This window comes from Montipora capricornis, chromosome 8 (assembly GCF_036669925.1).
Source record: "Montipora capricornis isolate CH-2021 chromosome 8, ASM3666992v2, whole genome shotgun sequence".
Classification (NCBI taxonomy): domain Eukaryota; kingdom Metazoa; phylum Cnidaria; class Anthozoa; order Scleractinia; family Acroporidae; genus Montipora; species Montipora capricornis.
In genome coordinates this window covers 27,407,731-27,425,230 of record NC_090890.1, presented here as the reverse complement: position 1 = coordinate 27,425,230, position 17,500 = coordinate 27,407,731, and the positions used below count along the sequence as shown (strand labels likewise).

At 39.5% G+C, this 17,500-nt stretch overlaps 1 protein-coding gene across 1 annotated transcript in view; it reads left to right on the top strand.

Annotated features, from left to right (window-relative positions):
- The window catches only part of LOC138060773 (uncharacterized), an 18,265-nt gene extending 9,837 nt beyond the window's left edge, over positions 1-8,428 (top strand). The window contains exons 3-5 of the mRNA XM_068906635.1: positions 1,448-1,691; positions 2,595-2,698; positions 6,916-8,428. Of these exons, the coding sequence (XP_068762736.1) occupies positions 1,448-1,691; positions 2,595-2,698; positions 6,916-7,128 (561 nt within the window). The 3' untranslated portion in view covers positions 7,129-8,428. The remainder of the gene's footprint in view (positions 1-1,447; positions 1,692-2,594; positions 2,699-6,915) is intronic.
- The last annotated feature ends 9,072 nt before the right edge of the window (positions 8,429-17,500 follow it).

Sequence of the window (17,500 nt, the reverse complement as noted above, 5' to 3'; positions counted from 1 at the left end):
ATATTTGTTGCAGCAAAGCCAATTATGGATACTCTTCAACTCTAAATTGACCTTTGTTTCAAGAGATTCTAAAGATGACTCTGCAAAGAATAAATTGGATTCATCTGCAAATAGATGAAAGTCGAATAAATTTGAGCAATTAGAAAAATCATTAATATATAAAAGAAAGAGGAGTGGGCCAAGGACAGAACCCTGAGGGACACCGCACGAAATGACAGCAGAACACGAGGTAGTATTGCCTATTGATACAAATTGTGATCTATTAGATAAGTAGGAGACAAACCAATCATAAGGAATACCACGGATACCATATGAATGTAATTTGGCTAAAAGAATATCATGGTCTACAGTATCAAAAGCTTTCTGAGATCTAGAAAAATTCCGCGGGAAAACTGGCCACTTTCAATTGCCCTTTGAATTTTATCAGCTATTAACAATAAAGCATGGTCAGTTGAATGATTTGCTCGGAAGCCAAATTGACCAGAATATATAATGTTATACTTCTCAAGATATTTATATAACCTCAGGCTATTATACATTAATTTTTCCAGAATCTGATTGAAAATTGACAAAAGCGATATATAGTTTGATAAAGATGATGAAGAACCAGACTTGTAAACAGGAATAAAACGTGCCATCTTAAAAGAATCAGGAACAGTACCATGCATAAGGGAATGAAAGGTTATATAAAATTTCCAAAGGCTTCGCGATAATAGAACGCAGACTCTTAAGTAAAGAAACAGGAATGCTAAATGGACCAGAAGCTTTTCCTGATTTGAGACTTAAAATAATATCTTTAATATCCTGCACGGATGTGGGACTAAGAAAATAGCTGTGAGGCAAAGGATTGAAGAGAAACGATGAAAAAGACGCATCAACCTTAGGAATAGCTTGGCTCAGAGACTTGCAAAAAACATTTATAAAATAATGATTAAACAATTACAATTTTTGAAGGCTCATTATAGGGAAGAATTAGATTTCTGTCAAACGATTGAAATAACACTCGTCGCAATTTTTTAATAAAATACTTGCAGTAGCTAATTTTGTTACAAAATTCGATGGACACTTCTTACAAAGTGCGACAAGCAATTTATTACAAATTGCGGAAGATATTAAAAAGTGGAGCAACTTTATTTCAGTGAGACAGAACACTCAATGGTGATGCTAAATAAGTAGTTCATAGTAAAGTAATCGATGTTGTTTCACATTTAACAACTCACGTTGTTAATGAGATGCGGCCACTAAGTCTAACCACTACATATAACAGTTAACTACTGTTAACAGACAGATTCAATAATTGTTATTTTTGGCAGAATCATCAGACCACGTCCTGTATTGCGCATTGCGCTCCTGTATGTTTCTTATATCGCAAGGCTATTCCAATGTATCACATAGTGGATTATTCTACAGCAGCATTTACAAAGCCTCATCCGATTATTTTTGACAGAATCATGATCATCAGACGGCGATTGTGCATTGCGGTCCTGTTTGTTTCATACATCACCAGTCAATTCCATGGTATCCCATCTTGGATTCTTCTCCATCAGCATTTCAAAAGCTTCATCCGATCAAGCGAAACGTCAAGTATAAACTGTGGAACCCAGTCAAGAACGGAGTAATCATGTTTGATCCCAGCACACCTGGCAGCGTTTTCACCAGTGGAGGATTGGACACATCCGCTAATGACGAAAGTGAGAATGTTTTGTCTTTCTCGACCCATTTAGTTAAAGACCCATGTTCACCCAAAAGACAATGTAGCGCGCTTGTATTGTTGTTTTGAAATAGGTTCAGAGTTTTGATTCGGGTATTTTCGGATTTTCCGTCTGAGCGAAATTCAACGCGGCGCGCAATGTCTTTTGGGTGAACATGGGCCTGTAGCGTCATTGCTTAAATTGCCTAATGCCACAATGCCGAGGCCTGTTCACATGGAGTTGGGGGACCCCGAGTAGATGAGGTACCTTGCCTCGGTGGGGTAACCAATCTCTCTTTCTTTCTTGATCGTGTTCACATGAGAGGAAGGATACCTCACCGAGGCGGGTAATCCGGACCGTGTGTAACCCGCTTAGGTGGGTTGAGTTTTCTTCATGTGACTGCTGAAGGTGGGGTACCCAGTCTGACTGGGGTAACATCCATCCGGCCATCTTTGTTTGTGTTCCTACTTACCGACACACGATAGCATTTGGAAACCTCACCCCAATGCCACGGGGATAGAAATACCGCGTAGGGGGGTACGTCACCTACCCGCGGTCCCCCACTTCCGTGTGAAAAGGCCCTTAGTCATACCAGTATCCTTAAATTGTTTGGTATGGGAAGTAACTCATCGCTCTGAGCCCCACAAGACTCAACATACTTATGGGGAGTACGTAGAGATGCCGTATTTACTCGATTAAGCGCAGCGGTGTATTAACGCCTCATTCTTCTGATAGGGTGCGCTGTTAATTCGAGAGCGGCGTTTATTTGACGGCAGTGTTTAATTGAGTAAATACGGTATCATGTGACGATAGGGCTTAATACGTTGTCAGTACACGGCTGAAGTCGTTCAACCTTTTGACAATAAGGACTTTAAATTAATGCGATATATTTATTCTTTTAAGATATCGTTGAGAGCCAATTTTATGGACAGGATCTGTATTATTTGGTTTTTAATGGGAGCCAGTATATTACAGCCGCTACTAAAGGCAAGGCAATCTCTCTTACGGTAAGTATTCTCTTAAATGTGACCCATGAGAAATCGTTTTCAGTCGAGTGTCCGAAATATTAATGTGGCGTGATACTTACTTTCTGCATGATTTACAGCTAAATATAAATTGGTCTGAAAACTCGCATAATCTTTTTAATCCTACCAGAACTTTGCAAACAAAAAAGGAAGGCTCCAATTCAAGTACACCTTAACCTTTCCAGTCTCGTATTGTCTCCACTCTTAAAATTTCTTAAAACGACTTTGAAACTATTAGCGAGAACAGAAACGGATTGAAACATGACAAATTTAGCCAACTTGGACGGTGTTTTTACAAGGATGGCTCAATGTGCTATTTTGGTATTCATAAGCTTGAGAACTGGCCTTCTTGAGAATTTATTATAGTCTCGAGCTCAAATTTAAATATTACGCGCGTTATGGTTGGCCAAATTAGCTGGCCGTAATCAACTCAGTCCATGCCCCATTTGACCTTCATGGGTTCCTTCATGGTGCTTTCCTGCTAGGTCGATTCAATTTCAAGAGATACCGTCTGTAAGTTACTGGGCCGTGCTATCTGTTATCTGTTACTGCAGGGCTGAGTTGATCAAATACTCTTTACCCACGATTAAACGACAATCAAGCTGTCCAATTGTGGCCGGTAAAATGCCTTAAAACGTAATTTTTCTATTGAAGAAAAGACTTGAAAAGTTTAACCCAAAACTGAACGGCAGAAGCGTCTTGAAACCCTCCTTGATCAGTAAAAACAATATTGCAATAAAGTTCCCTCAAATCCTGGATTAGCCCTAGTCCGCATTTAAACAACTTTCCGCCACTTACTTGCTTACTTCCTATTTTTGTTATTGTGTCAACAATAACATGAAGTATAACCCCTCCCTCCCATAATTACGTAATTATTGTGCCTATTGTGCCTAAAGGTGCGGTAATACGAGCAACGAAATCGTGCACAACATTGTTGCACTGTGTGTTGCAGAACGATGTTTCTCGTTGTACTACCGTCGGGATTCAATTGTTGTGCGACAAAATAGCTTGCGCCAAGTTGCAGCCGTGACATACAATCCGGCCTTTTGATTGGTCAAGTTCAGTCACGTGGTGACAGCGTAGTCACTCGAAGAATTGTAAACAAAGATGGCGGCCGCAAGAAAACGAGCAGCCGCTGTTCATCTTGTCATTTGGTTACTTGACGAAATGAACGAGGATTCGGCCACAAAACGAAAAAAAAGGAAGAGAGGTACTAGAGAATCGATTTTAAGAAGATACGAGCGTAAAATCTACCATCTACTAGCACAAGAATTGGCTTTAGAGGATCAAGAGTCCTATCGCAACTTTTTTCCTCTGACCAAAGCGCAGTTTTGTTTTGTGGTAGACCAGCTCCGACCGATGCTTGAACCTTTCCCAATTAATATAGTGCGATCGAAACATATCTACTGAAGTACGGGTTGCGGTCACTTTGAGATTTTTGGCAACAGGTGAGAGCTGCCATTCACTTGAATTCTCGTTTCGGATTTCGCGGAAACATATCTCCGAAATCGTCTCTGAGACATGCGAAATGTTATACAACAAACTCGCACCTGAATTTTTCAAGGTTCCCAGTACTGAGGAGGAGTGAAAGGCCATTGCCGAGAAGTCAGTAATTTATGGGAACAATTGACCGACTGTACAACTGTCCAACTGATGATGCTGATGACCTAACATTTACATCTGATCCTGACATCTGTGGGTGTTGACGCTATGGGTATACTGGTGAACACTGCTGATAGCCTTCCATCTCAACCTCAAACATGACGTCATTAATCTTCTTACGTGCAAGGGCAATCTGTCTTCCTGACAACATTTTGAGGGTACTTTCAAGCGACTTCAGGAAAAGGGCTACCTCGTCATTTTCTTTCTGGGAATTCAGCGTCATCTGTGTTTGAGCTGCTGAAAATTCAGTTAGAGGAGCTCTGAGGAAGTTGATTGCATCTTGAAAAGGCTCAATCTCACTTTTTCTAAACTGGAATTCTCCTTCGCTTTCATTTTTTTTTTCTGTGGAGGGCTCATTGACCTCAGTGGTATCAAGGTTGAATTTGCTAATTGTAGGATCAACATCTTCCCATCACAAATGCCATTTGTTTGTACAACTTCCACTGGGAGGAGTGCACAGTATCTGTGCCTGATCCATTTCCTTTGCTACTCTCTTCTGTCCTGATTTCTCTAGAAAATACTGTTTTCAGATTGTGCCATTGTTTCTTTATCTCATCTTGGGATTTTGATGGAGAAATTTTACCAAGCCTTTTCACGGTAACCTCCCTCAAAGCTCTGTCTCGATATGATGCTAACTGGTGGTTCCATAAGTTTTTATTCCCTCGATAGAAGTCAATTAATTGCTCATTTTGCTCCCCCGTCCTAGCCTGCGTGGCAGGGGCAAAAAAGAGGAGAGAAGGGGAGAAAAACACGTCTCCCTCCCGTTTCCCCCCCCCCTCCCCTTTTAACGCCTGCCACGCTGGCTACGTCCGTCCACTCTCTTTCGACTTTCGCTTTGGCTTGCCCTTGGATATCACCCTTTACATATGAAACCACATTATAAAACGTCCTCTTTGACACCTGATATTGAAAAAAAAACAAACCAAACAATAAGGAGGATTATAACAGATAAATGGTTAACGATATTTTATAATTGTAAACTTTAAAGCCCTCTAAGGCCGAAGATCTCTCGGATTACATTACCTTTTTTCGTCCATGAGCAATTATCGTACATTACAGCATACTAGTTATCTGTGTCCCAATAGGTTAGTTGCAAACCAATTAGTAATGAGTTGAAAAAGGGTTTTGGCGAGCCATAGGCACGATGTCTGGGTTTTTTGTGGATGAAATGAAAAATAAGTTAATAACAACGTTACAACCTTAGAGAATAATGAAGTAAACAAAGCGAACCCAATCTTGTCTGTACCCTCCTCCTCTTCCTCCTCCTCCTCTTCCTCCCTCCTCCTACGACACTGTGCAGGATTTCCAGACTCTTTTTCGCAGAAAGAAGGAAGAAAAAACGCCGAAGAAGACTGATTTGATGACGAGTGCTTGTGAGAGCGTCGAACGGGCATGTGTTCATCGGCTTTTCCCCTCTTTCTTTAGTTCTTTGCTCAGAGATGAACGATCACTGTGCAACTCGAGTTTTCTTATCCCATCCGACGTAAGTCTCCGAGAGTTTTCGAAGGGCTTCGTCTTTAAGGTGCTTATTTTTATATAGGCATTACGATGTATCTCATAAACACGAATACTCTTCGACTACCTGGAGAACGCGAATATATCCTCTTCAGCCAACTTTTTACGTTCGTCACTCCCTGGCAAGAGGTCTCCTTCCTCAGAATCATTTGCAGCTGAATTTCTGTCCGCCATCTTTGTTAAACTCAACTCCCAAGTGAGGTGACTTTTGTTATCCAATCAGAAGTGAGCTTTTCCGGTTTTTGTTGAGCGTAAATCGCAGAAAGAGTGGTAAAACGGGCAACAATCCGGAATTTTGTTGAGAAAAGTAGAAGGCTTCTCTACTTTCTGCAACACGTTGCTGCAACTTGGCGCAAGCTATTTTGTTGCACAACAATTGGATCCCGATGGTGGAAAACATCGTTCTGCAACACACAGTGCAACAGGTTTGCGCCGAAAGTTGCACGATTTTGTTGCTCGTATTACCGCGCCTTAACGAAGTCTGATTTTTGGAGCCGAAAATTAGCTTTATATGTTTCGGCTATCATATCACCAGTTTGATTCAAAGTATACCTTCATGATCAGTAACGCATTTGTGTCCCTGATTGCTTGCTTTAAACTATTTCAGCAATAGGGGACGTTTTCCGTGTTTCTATAGCCTCATCTAAACATAAAGGGGAGTTGGGAGAATTTTCGACAGTTATAACTGTCGAGAATTCTCCCAACTGCCCCAAGTGTTTAGATGAGGCTATGGAAACACGGAAAAGAAGTCCTCTATTACTTTTGTAAAATATTCCTCAAAGATAATTCGACAAATGAAGGAAAATGCTGTTTTTTTACTTCTTGACTGAAACGGATTTTTTCGATACGCGCGTCTGACAATACATAACCAATCAAAATTCGTGTGATGTCACAGCCATGTTTCCATACTTTCATCTAAACATAACTATTGACCAATGAGAGTGCGCGTACTATCCTAATTATTTTATAAAGTGAAATAGCCCCTTTCTCTTAAAATTCTCTCTTGTCTTTTCTCGTTTTAGTCAAATCCCACAGATTACGCGAGATTTCAACCTATCTATTACTGGTCTTATACTATGTTCAGATGCAACCACAGGTCGACTGGAAACACTGGCTGGTACTTAGGATGCAACGAAAACGACAACTTGGCGGTACTTGTACCAGTGAATGAATCGTATGCTATTCCTGGCTACTATCCGGATCCCAGAACACTGTTTATCACCAATGCAATTTAGCAAATTTCCTTGCTTCACAAATGGTTTCATTAGTTTGTATCGCATCAGCGAGAAGTACCTTTGATTGGGTAACTCAGATTGGCGTTGTTAGCAAGTACTGCTCAATTTCCGGCACCCGAAGAGAAAAAAAATGGCTTCCCATCTTGATAATCTCAATATCGATCTGTTAAGCAACAGTTTATTCAGCTTTAATTTGTGAGATTTACCGTAACGGTTATCCTACGAGTCGGTGAAATTGATCAATTACACTTACTTACTTGATAAACGTTAGCCATTTCCATCGTTAACTTGATGCTTTTCCTCAAATAGACTCCAAATGCTGCTTTTCAGTTTGCGATGTTAAAAGATATTAACCATTTTTCTGCAAAAGAATGCAAGTTAATCATCAAAAGAAAAAATTCCATCGTGCACTCATTGACTTAAGCTGGCTGAAAAGAATCGGAAAATAGCTTGTCGTATAATAGCTGTGGCTACACACACCTTGGGTTTGGGGCCTTCCGGAGGATAAATGGCTTGGGTTTGGTTCAGCTCAGCTTCCTGTTACCCTTGGGATGCGGTTACACAGTAAAAGAACCCCCTCAGTGTAAAATAAAGAAAGCAATACTCAGTGATGTACGAAATCCAGGCATGTTACCTCGTGCTACAAGTAGGGTTGAAATTAGCCAAGCTTATCAGAGGACAACTCAGAGCACTGCAATTAGCTACGTTCTGCTTTATGATTGGCCAAGCCACCTCAGGGAGCAGATAAACCGTACTTTTAATTTCAGGAACTGTAATGGGAAGTTATTTTGTTCTTTTTGGTGTATCCATGAATTGAAATAACCCTAGGGCAGGAAAGCCTGTTCCGCAATTGAGCTGGAAAAATCGCAAAAAATTGACTTGGGTTGAAAGTCAAAAGCACTACCTTGGAGATTTTCATAAGTGGTTTTTTTTTTTGCCTCAGAACTGACCTTCCGTTGTTTTGAAATGGTCAAAGAACTATGACGCTAATGTTTTTCAAACAAAACATCAAATGCAAACTGAGTGACTCAGGCACATTTCAACCGCGCAGTTTGTGGCGATAAAGAAAAAAGGATCCCGGTTTGCTAAAAACTGTTGTTGCATACAAAAAGTTGCCCTAAAGTTCCCCAAAATACGAAGAAAGAGCTCAAATGTTGCCTAAAATGCGAAAACTTGCTAAAGAAGCGGAAACAGTTGAAGTGCTCACGAGTGCTCGAAGCGTAGATTGTGTAAGTCCCTAAAATTTAAAGTTGTCAGGCGCAACTTGGAGAGGACTATTAAAGTAACCTCTGCGTCCTTGTGGAGACTGTCCTTGTTGCTTTAATTAATGTAACGTACGTAAGGGTTCCAGTAACACCAACTATAAGGTTTCAAGCTCATGATCATAGGTAATCGTAGGTATTAGAGTCTCCCTCGTAAGAAAAATAACTATGCAACTACAGTTGGAATGTCACCAACCATATGAGACCACAATATCAAGTCCCGACCTACCATATCAAGCATTAGGACCCAACTTCTGTCATTTTTAACACTTTTCAGCCTCCGTACAGTGAGTAAAAGTCACGAACATTTCGATGAAAATAAAAATGGAATTGAATTCTTAATCCCACCGTTGTATTTTACTCCTTTCTCAACTTGTCAAATATCTATCGCCTTGGCCTTTAGTGGTCACGCTCTTAACCTAATTTCTGTGTTTCAAACACCCACTTACCCAGCATCACAACCTCTCCAGAAACCATCCGATCGCTATGACCTAATCCCTCTCAAAAGAAGACAGCGAAAGAAAGAACAAACGCACGAAAGTGCAGAGTAAAAGTTGTCTAAGTGCTTTTTCAAATGTACCTTTTATTGAGACATTTCAGTTTCTTTATTTATCAGTTTAATGTTAGAGAAATGTTTCCCTGAGGATAAATCAATTGGAAACCAGGATTTTCAGTGGTGCCGATCATGTTCTCTAGATATGTCATCTGCAAACCAATTAAAGGTCAACAATACAGCCCATCTGGAAATAAATGGTCTCAGTTTGGCAAATCCATGGTCATCCACTCTGCATAAATAAACAAAAAACAAATACATGAAATATAATGCTAGAAGAAGACTTTAGATACATGAATTTAGGGTTTAGATAGAAGAAACTCATGAGCTCCGCCGTTCTTTAAGCTTTGAAGTCGACAGATTATATAATAAGAAATATTACCAGCAACGTCACTACAGAGGCTAACAAATACCGGATGTCTGACAAGCACCGGAATCATAAAAGAAGGAGGGTAACCGGTTGACAACGATCAAATTCTACGTCATCAAGACTTGTAATTATAATGTCCTCCTTCTTCATCGTTGTCAATATTTTTTGATGAATTGTCTTCACTACTGGAGCATCTTTGTATTCTCCCTGGTAACGTCATCATAATTGGTGATTTTAATATACGTGTGGACATTCCTGGCGATAGTGCTGCACATAAGTTCAACGATTTTTTCGGTATTTTCAACCTTAAACAGCATGTTGTATCTTCTACACATAAGAATGGACATACCTTAGACCTAATTATAACTAGACGTAATGACTGGTCTGTATCAGAACTTGTATCTGTTGTATCTCTTATCTAAGAAGTTACTTTTCGCAAACTTCGTAACATCGACAGTGATCAATTTCATCAAGATTTGCTACCTTCTCCTTTACTATCTCAACCAGCATTGACACTTCAAGATCTCTGTGATCAATATGATGCTGTACTATCTTTCTTGCTTGACAATCACGCTCCTTTCCAGAGAATATTCATCATTATTTGACCATCTGCGCCGTGGTAAGGCAAGGAAATTGCCCAATATAAGATCGGTTAGGCAAAGATTAGAGAGGCACTGGCTCAAATCAAGGCTTGATGTAGATCGTCAGAAATATTTTGACCAGTATAAGCTACTGAAGGATCTTATTTATTCCACCAAGATGAAATACTGCTCGTCTCTGATTGACGAAGCTGGAGATGATCAAAATTCACTCTTTTGTTAGATTGATCGTGTACTTCATCGCAAGCCTTCTATAGTCTTTCCCACTGCCGCCTCAAGTGTTGAGCTTGCTAGAAATTTTGCTGAATCCTTAAATGATAAAATAACGACTATCAGGAGTGAACTTCCACCAATTGATCCAATACAGTCTGAAGCGTTCGCATCATTTGATTATTCATCATTGACAGCGAACTTAAAGTTTTTTTTGAGGCAACTACAACTGCTGAGTTATCTCTTAACGTGGCTAAACTTTCAGTGAAATCATCTCTTCTTGATATTTTACGTTCGAGTCTCTTGATGAAGGGCCTACTTGACATTTTATCTGTAATTACGACCAATGTTAATATTTCTCTGGAAACATCAAGTGTGCCCTTATGCTTGAAGAAGGCTGTAGTTACACCGCTATTAAAGAAACTTCAGCTGGACCATGAGATCATTTACAACTTCGGTCCAGTCTCTAACCTTTCATTTATATCACAAGGTTAGTGAGAAGGTTGTTTCTATTAGACTAAAATCACGAGGGTTGTCCAATACTCACAAATAGACTCCGTTGGTGTTAGTACTGATAAGTAGGGTCTCCATTGGTACCAATGGTTCAATACTCACAAATAGACTCCATTGATGTGAGTAATGATAAGAAGAGTCTCCATCGGTACCAATGGTACCACTAGAAAATGAAGTCATTCCAATGGTTGCACTGATGAATATGCATTTCATTAAGAGCACTTAGTTCATTTTGTCATGTGGTGTGACTGGGTACAGGGCAATTCCGATGGACCATTGGTACCAATGGTCCGATTGGTACCACTAGAAAATGATGTCACTCCAATGGTTCTACTGGTGAACATGCATCTCATTAAGAGGACTTAGTTCATTTTGTCATGTGGTGTGGCTACCAATGGTCCGATTGGTACTAGAAAATGATGTCACTCCAATGGTTCTACTGGTGAACATGCATCTCATTAAGAGGACTGAGGTGATTTTGTCATGTGGTGTGACTGGGTACAGGGCAATTCCGATGGACCATTGGTACCAATGGTACGATTGGTACCACTAGAAAATGATGTCATTCCAATGGTTCTACTGGTGAACATGCATCTCATTAAGGGCACTTAGTTCATTTTGTCATGTGGTGTGGCTGGGTACATGGCAATTCCGATGGACGATTGGTACCACTAGAAAATGATGTCATTCCAATGGTTCTACTGGTCAATATGCATCTCATTAAGGGGACTTAGATCATATTTTTTAATGTGGTGTGGCTGAGTACAGGGCAATTCCGATGGACCATTGGTACCAATGATACGATTGGTACCACAAGAAAATGATGTCATTCCAATGGTGGCAACAATGTCCAATCCAGATCGTTTTCGTAACATTTTTGCAAATCAACGTCCAATCTTTGCATACGGGAAGCCATGACTTTACAGTCGTTTTGAAAATCATGCAGGTGTAGACTTAACCGGCATCAAGCCAGCGAAATGACAACGTCCTTTATTTTTAATAGAGATGAACAAAGTCACTTGAACTGCTACGTCCGTAGAGTGCCATCACGCCTCATCCAATAAAAAGGTGAGATAACAGTTAGGTGTTTTCATTTCCGAAATAACAAAGAATACCGAAAAAGTGAGAAAAGCGGATAACCCTTACAAAGAGTAATAAGACAATAAGAACAATAAAAAATCGGAAAGTGAAATGAAATGTTGCTCACATAACGACGCGTGTTTATAAATCTGCTAGTTATCGGCGTGCTCTCAGCTCACGGTTATACGATCAGTTGGAAGACGGCTATGATATCCTTATACCGAGAAGAAATACGACTGCTATCTCGGTAAGAAGTCGTAGAAGAAAGAAAACAGCTATTCCGACTGCTCAACGGCGACGCCCTTGTTCCAGAGAAATCGTGGCCTAACGATATTCGCTTAATGTTCTGGAAGAAACCAATGGGTGATAAGGAGACATTCAAACTTTTGCTGTTTTTCCACGGCAACGGCTGCAACCCTGAATCATTAGCAGATGGATTCTGCTCGCTCAGTCCTGGGCCTCATCGCAAGCTACAGCCGAAAAAAGAGCTCGCCAAATACAATTTGTCAACGACAACGTTGACAGGAAAAGGCATCAATGGTTTCAATACGACATTGATTATAGTAAACTATTGTACCTCTATGGGTTACCACGACAAACCCCACGACAACAGTGACAAGTGACCTCAGTCACTTAAATATAAAACGGCTCTTTTCGAGCCACCAGATACAATAAAAAGATATAATCAACAGCATGATATAACCACCTCAGTTTGAAAACCCTTCATTGAAGACTTGTTTTGGTTTAAACACTTCCATGTATATAATGACATTGCGCTAATATACACATAATAAGTATTGTGTGCTTTTACTTGGTGCAAAAGCGAACTTGTTTTGTGTGGTTGGCTTATATACTAAAAGCTAGGGGAATAGTACAGAAATATTCCCCTCGTAGCCTATCCACATGCATCGCGTTTAACGCACTGATAAACTAGACCACATCTTTACTTCACCAACGTTACATTTATTTTACATCAACTCTTATTACACTTTAAATACTACTGAACAGTTGCTCAAATTGAAAACATGAGAATTATTTTCCACACTTTTACGCCACAGTTCTGAAACCTCGCCCATGTGAAAAATAAGCCCGTTATTTTTTGGCACCTCGTGGATACGTTATTTATTTATAAATCACGTATTCCCTCGTTGCCTTAAAATAACCCTTACTTGTTTTGCGTGGTTGGCTTATAGAACCAGGAATATACATAATAATTATAGCGCGCTTTTACTTGGTGTAAAAGCGAACTTGTTTTGTGCGGTTGGCTTTATATAGAACGAGGAATATTCATAATAAGTACTCCGTTCTTTTATTTGGTGTAAAAACAAACTTGTTTTGTGTGGTTGGCTTATAGAACGAGGTATATTCATAATAATTTTAGCACGCTATTACTTACTGTAAAAGCGAACTTGTTTTGCGTGGTTGGCTCATAGAACGAGGAATATACATAAAAAATTATAGCGCGCTATTATTTGGTCTAAAAGCGAACTTGTTTTGCACCAATAGAACCATTGAAATGACATCATTTTCTATCAGTACCAATCGTACCATTGGTACCAATGGACCATCGGAATTGCTTTGTACCTAGCCAGACCTCATGAGAAAATAATTTCACCAGTGGAACCACTGGAATGACATCATTTTCTATTGGTACCAATGGATCATCGGAATTGGGAAAATAATCAAAGTTCCCTTAATGAGATGCATATTCACCAACAGAACCATTGGAATGGCATTCTTTTCTATTGGTACCAATCCTACCATTGGTACCAATGGACCATCGGAATTGACAAATCGTATCCGTTTGTGTATATTGGACATGACTGCTGCATTTGTGCGTGTTCAGAATGACATCTTATTGACCTTGGACAACAACTGTTGTGGTAATACTGCTATTGTTAGACCTTTCTGCTGCTTTTGATACGGTGGACCACCACATGCCACTCCAAAGGATGTCATCTCGCTTTGGCTAGATTGGTTTGCATTCTATCTTAGTGATCGTACTCAACTTGTACATGTAGATGGTGCCCACTCCTCTACACATCATCTGGACTGTAGCGTGCCCCAAGGTTCTGTCCTGGGCCCTCTACTATACCTACTCTACATTTCGTCACTGAGTAATATACTACAAAAGCATAACATGAACTATCATCTTTATGCTGATGGCATTCAGATTTATCCAAAATATGCTTCATTTACTTATGATGATCCTTCGGATATGCTGGCAGCTAAACTTGGGATTGAAAGATGTCTTAATGACATCGACTGTTGGATGTCCAATAATAAATTGAAGATGAACAAAGACAAGACTGAGCTTCTTATCGTCCACTCTAAATTCCGTAAGCAACCGTCAGACTCAGTTAAGAATATTGGTGCCATCTTGGATTAAGTCATGTCCATATGCATATGTCATTTTTGAACACTCGAAGAGAAATTTTATATCGCCGCGTCGCCATGTAATATTCTCTATTTCCAAAACGTTTTCCACCTAACGCGTTGACTGTTAAGAGCTATAGCTGACGTAGTGTGGTCGTGTAGCCGCGTCGAGCCACCGAACGCGCGCGAGAAATGAAGCCTAGTTCAACCTGGTTTGAGCTTGTGATCGAATCGAAAAACCAGTATCTGGTCAGCAGTCAACTTTAAAAAAAAACAGCTGACCTTAATAATCTCTAAACTTGAGCCCAAGATATGGTCACGTGACACCGGTCAGTGCATACCTTGATTTGACAAGTGTCAATTGACCATAACATGCATGTCCAATATCAAAGATGTAAGCTGTGAACTAGGGTGATACTGGTCACATTGGCATACATGGAGGGATGGACGTACGGACGGACGGTCGATGACGTCATGGGTATAAAACCTTAACTATGGTGCTCCGCGCGCGCGGAGCTCCGATAATAACTTACATTGCGCAGAAAATTTCATCTGCGGATCCGATTCAAAATATCAAAAGTACATTCAAAAACATTAAACAAACAGCGGCTACAAACAATGATAAAGCGTATTTTATTTTTGACTGAACGTTTCTTATGCTAAGAAAATATGGTAACCCATCGATGTGAGAAAATTTGGTTTTATAGCCATGACGTCCGCCCCTCCATGTATGCCAATGTGACCAGCATCACGTAACCATACCAAGGGCTCAAGTTTAGAGCTCATCGAGGAGGCAATATATATACTCCAGTTTACACTCTAGCTAGTTTACAACATACATCTTTGATATTGGACATCCATGCTATGGTCAAATTGACACCTGTCAAAATAAGGTATCCGCTCACCAGTATCACGTGACCATATTGCGGGATCAAGTTGAACCTTATTGAGGTCAGCTGGTTTTTTTTTTAAGTTGACCGCTGACCCGGGACTGGTTGTTGATTGGATCGCAGGCTCAGGTCAGGTCAACTGAATAGAAGGTTATGCTAAGTGCTAGATTTCTACAACATATGAACCATGTGAGCGCCAGCCCAACGGGTCAGGTCAGGTCAGACACTCACACTCACACCTTATCGAGTCTTAATTTTTCGCGCTCTTAATGTGTCTCGACGCTGCTACAGAGCCATGCTACGTCAACAAAAGCTCTTGACAGTCGATGCTTTTCGTTTTCAGGTACGGTTTGGAAAATGTATTTTTCTTTCATTTTTCGCTGGTTTTAATCCAGGTTTAACATAATATAGCTGTAGTTATTTAAGTCAAGCATTGGAGGGATATAAACTTAAAAGCTGAGTGTTTATTTTTAATTTGTTTAGGGCTGCTTTTTGCTCTGAATTGCAGGTTTTGGTATGTCTTAAGATTTTTAATTTCGAATCTACTAAGGTTGCAAGATGCCTGGAGAGCCTATGTCAGAAGAACAGAAACGAAAGAAGAGAGAAAGAGAACGAGAACGACAAAACGATGCACCAGTAATAGCTTTAAGTTGGTGGAAGAAGTTACTCCACAAATTCTTTTCTTGGACACTAAACCGTTTGTTATTTCTACGGATGAGTTATTTCAAGTGGATGCATATTTCTAAAACGTGGTTTAGTCGTTTTTTCATTTGTTTAGGAATGAAACTCGAATTTTTATTGTTAACTGGAATTAAATAACAATCATCTGTACTCCTTTTGGACAGAAATAATCAATCTGTTGCTGGTTTGTTTGGCTTTAAAATGCGAGCGAACAGGAAGTTTTTTTACTCCGCTTGCCTAACTGTTTTTCGATGTGCCTCGACAGTGACAAGAATTTTGCACTTATGTTCTAAACATGTAATCGAAAAAGAGTTCTCGTAAAAGTATAAGGAGAAATATTACCAGCTTGTGTTTTCAGAAGTTTGTTTAGAGCACGTACAGGTAATTTGTTGGAGATCTTGTTTGAAGTTTGTCCTTTCTATCCGATTCTAGTTCTAAGCCAAGCTTGCGTGTTTCAATGAAATACATCGAATGATTAATGATCTCGTTTTCAGAGATAAAGTGGAATAAATAAAGTACATCAATAAAACTCCTTGTTTGACCTTGAACCAAGAAAGACGATCTGTCACATCACGAGCTATAGTACGTCTGTGATTTCTAATTTTAGCGTGATTCCCATTCGCTGGCTTTTGACAGTCGACTTTGAAATGGCTTCTTTCCTTTTACGTTCGCTTGCTGAGGATTTGCTCGTTTTCTTTTAAAACTCTTGCGCTTCAAGAAAAATTAATTGCCTAACTGGTGAATTCGACAGTAGATTTCGCTGGAAAAACCGATATCACACTCATCTCTTGGTGATTCATGCGATCAGTCGGTTTTTCAGGTGAAATTAACCGTGCAATTCACTAGTTAGGCTCAAAGAAAATGTTACATAATTAAGCAATATCCGGGAAAACTAAAAGGCGGACACTTCCAAAGCCTTTTATTTTCACAAATCCTACAGCCAGTAAGAACAAACAAGCCGGGAGTATGGCACGCCGAGTGTAGCAATATTCAATAATTTGATGTACATTCAATTCAGTATTTACATTTATGTAATTTTTTTTAATTTTTTTCAATTTACTATCTATATTTATATCATATTTTTTAAATCCATTTAATTTAATATTTCTACATTTATTTAATTTAATCGGTCTATATCCATTTAATTTAATCCCTAAAAATTCATTCATATTAGTTGGGTCAATCCATGGGAGTAGAAAGATAAGGGCCTGGGAAAGAGTCATTGCAAATACAATATGGCGGACGAGGAAAGTTTTGACATTAATAGAAGAGACCTGCCGGTGTTTTTAGCCTCAGTTTTAGACAAAACGGAATATATTTGCCAAAATGATGAGGGCGAAGGGGCTGCCGAAGCGCATGCCGAAGTTATCGATCAAAGTATCAGGATGCTTAGATCAATAAGAGATTGTCGCGATACTGGAACAAGAAAAGAACCACATTTTGTTCAGCACTAGCTTTTGTTTGATGCCAGTATTGAAGGAGCAACTGAGAAATGTTTAGCACACCATAGTACAAGCGCTGGAAACTGCTACTAGCCACCTTAAGTTGAAGGTATAGAATGTTAAAATTTAAATGTTAAAATTTGATGATTAAGGATCATAACAGAACTCGTAAGTGCACAGTTCAAGACTATTGTTTGCTGCCTTTCATGAAAATGTTGCATTGTTAAAAGAACTTGTACTGTTACTGTTGTAAAATTTTCATTGCTCAGTAAGGGTTATCTATTAACTATTAAGAGTTGACTTCTTAGGAGATGTTGATGAAGTTCAAGGGAATATTAATAAAGCAATGCTCCATTAATAATATTATTGTGGTACATATGTTCCAGAATCAGCAAG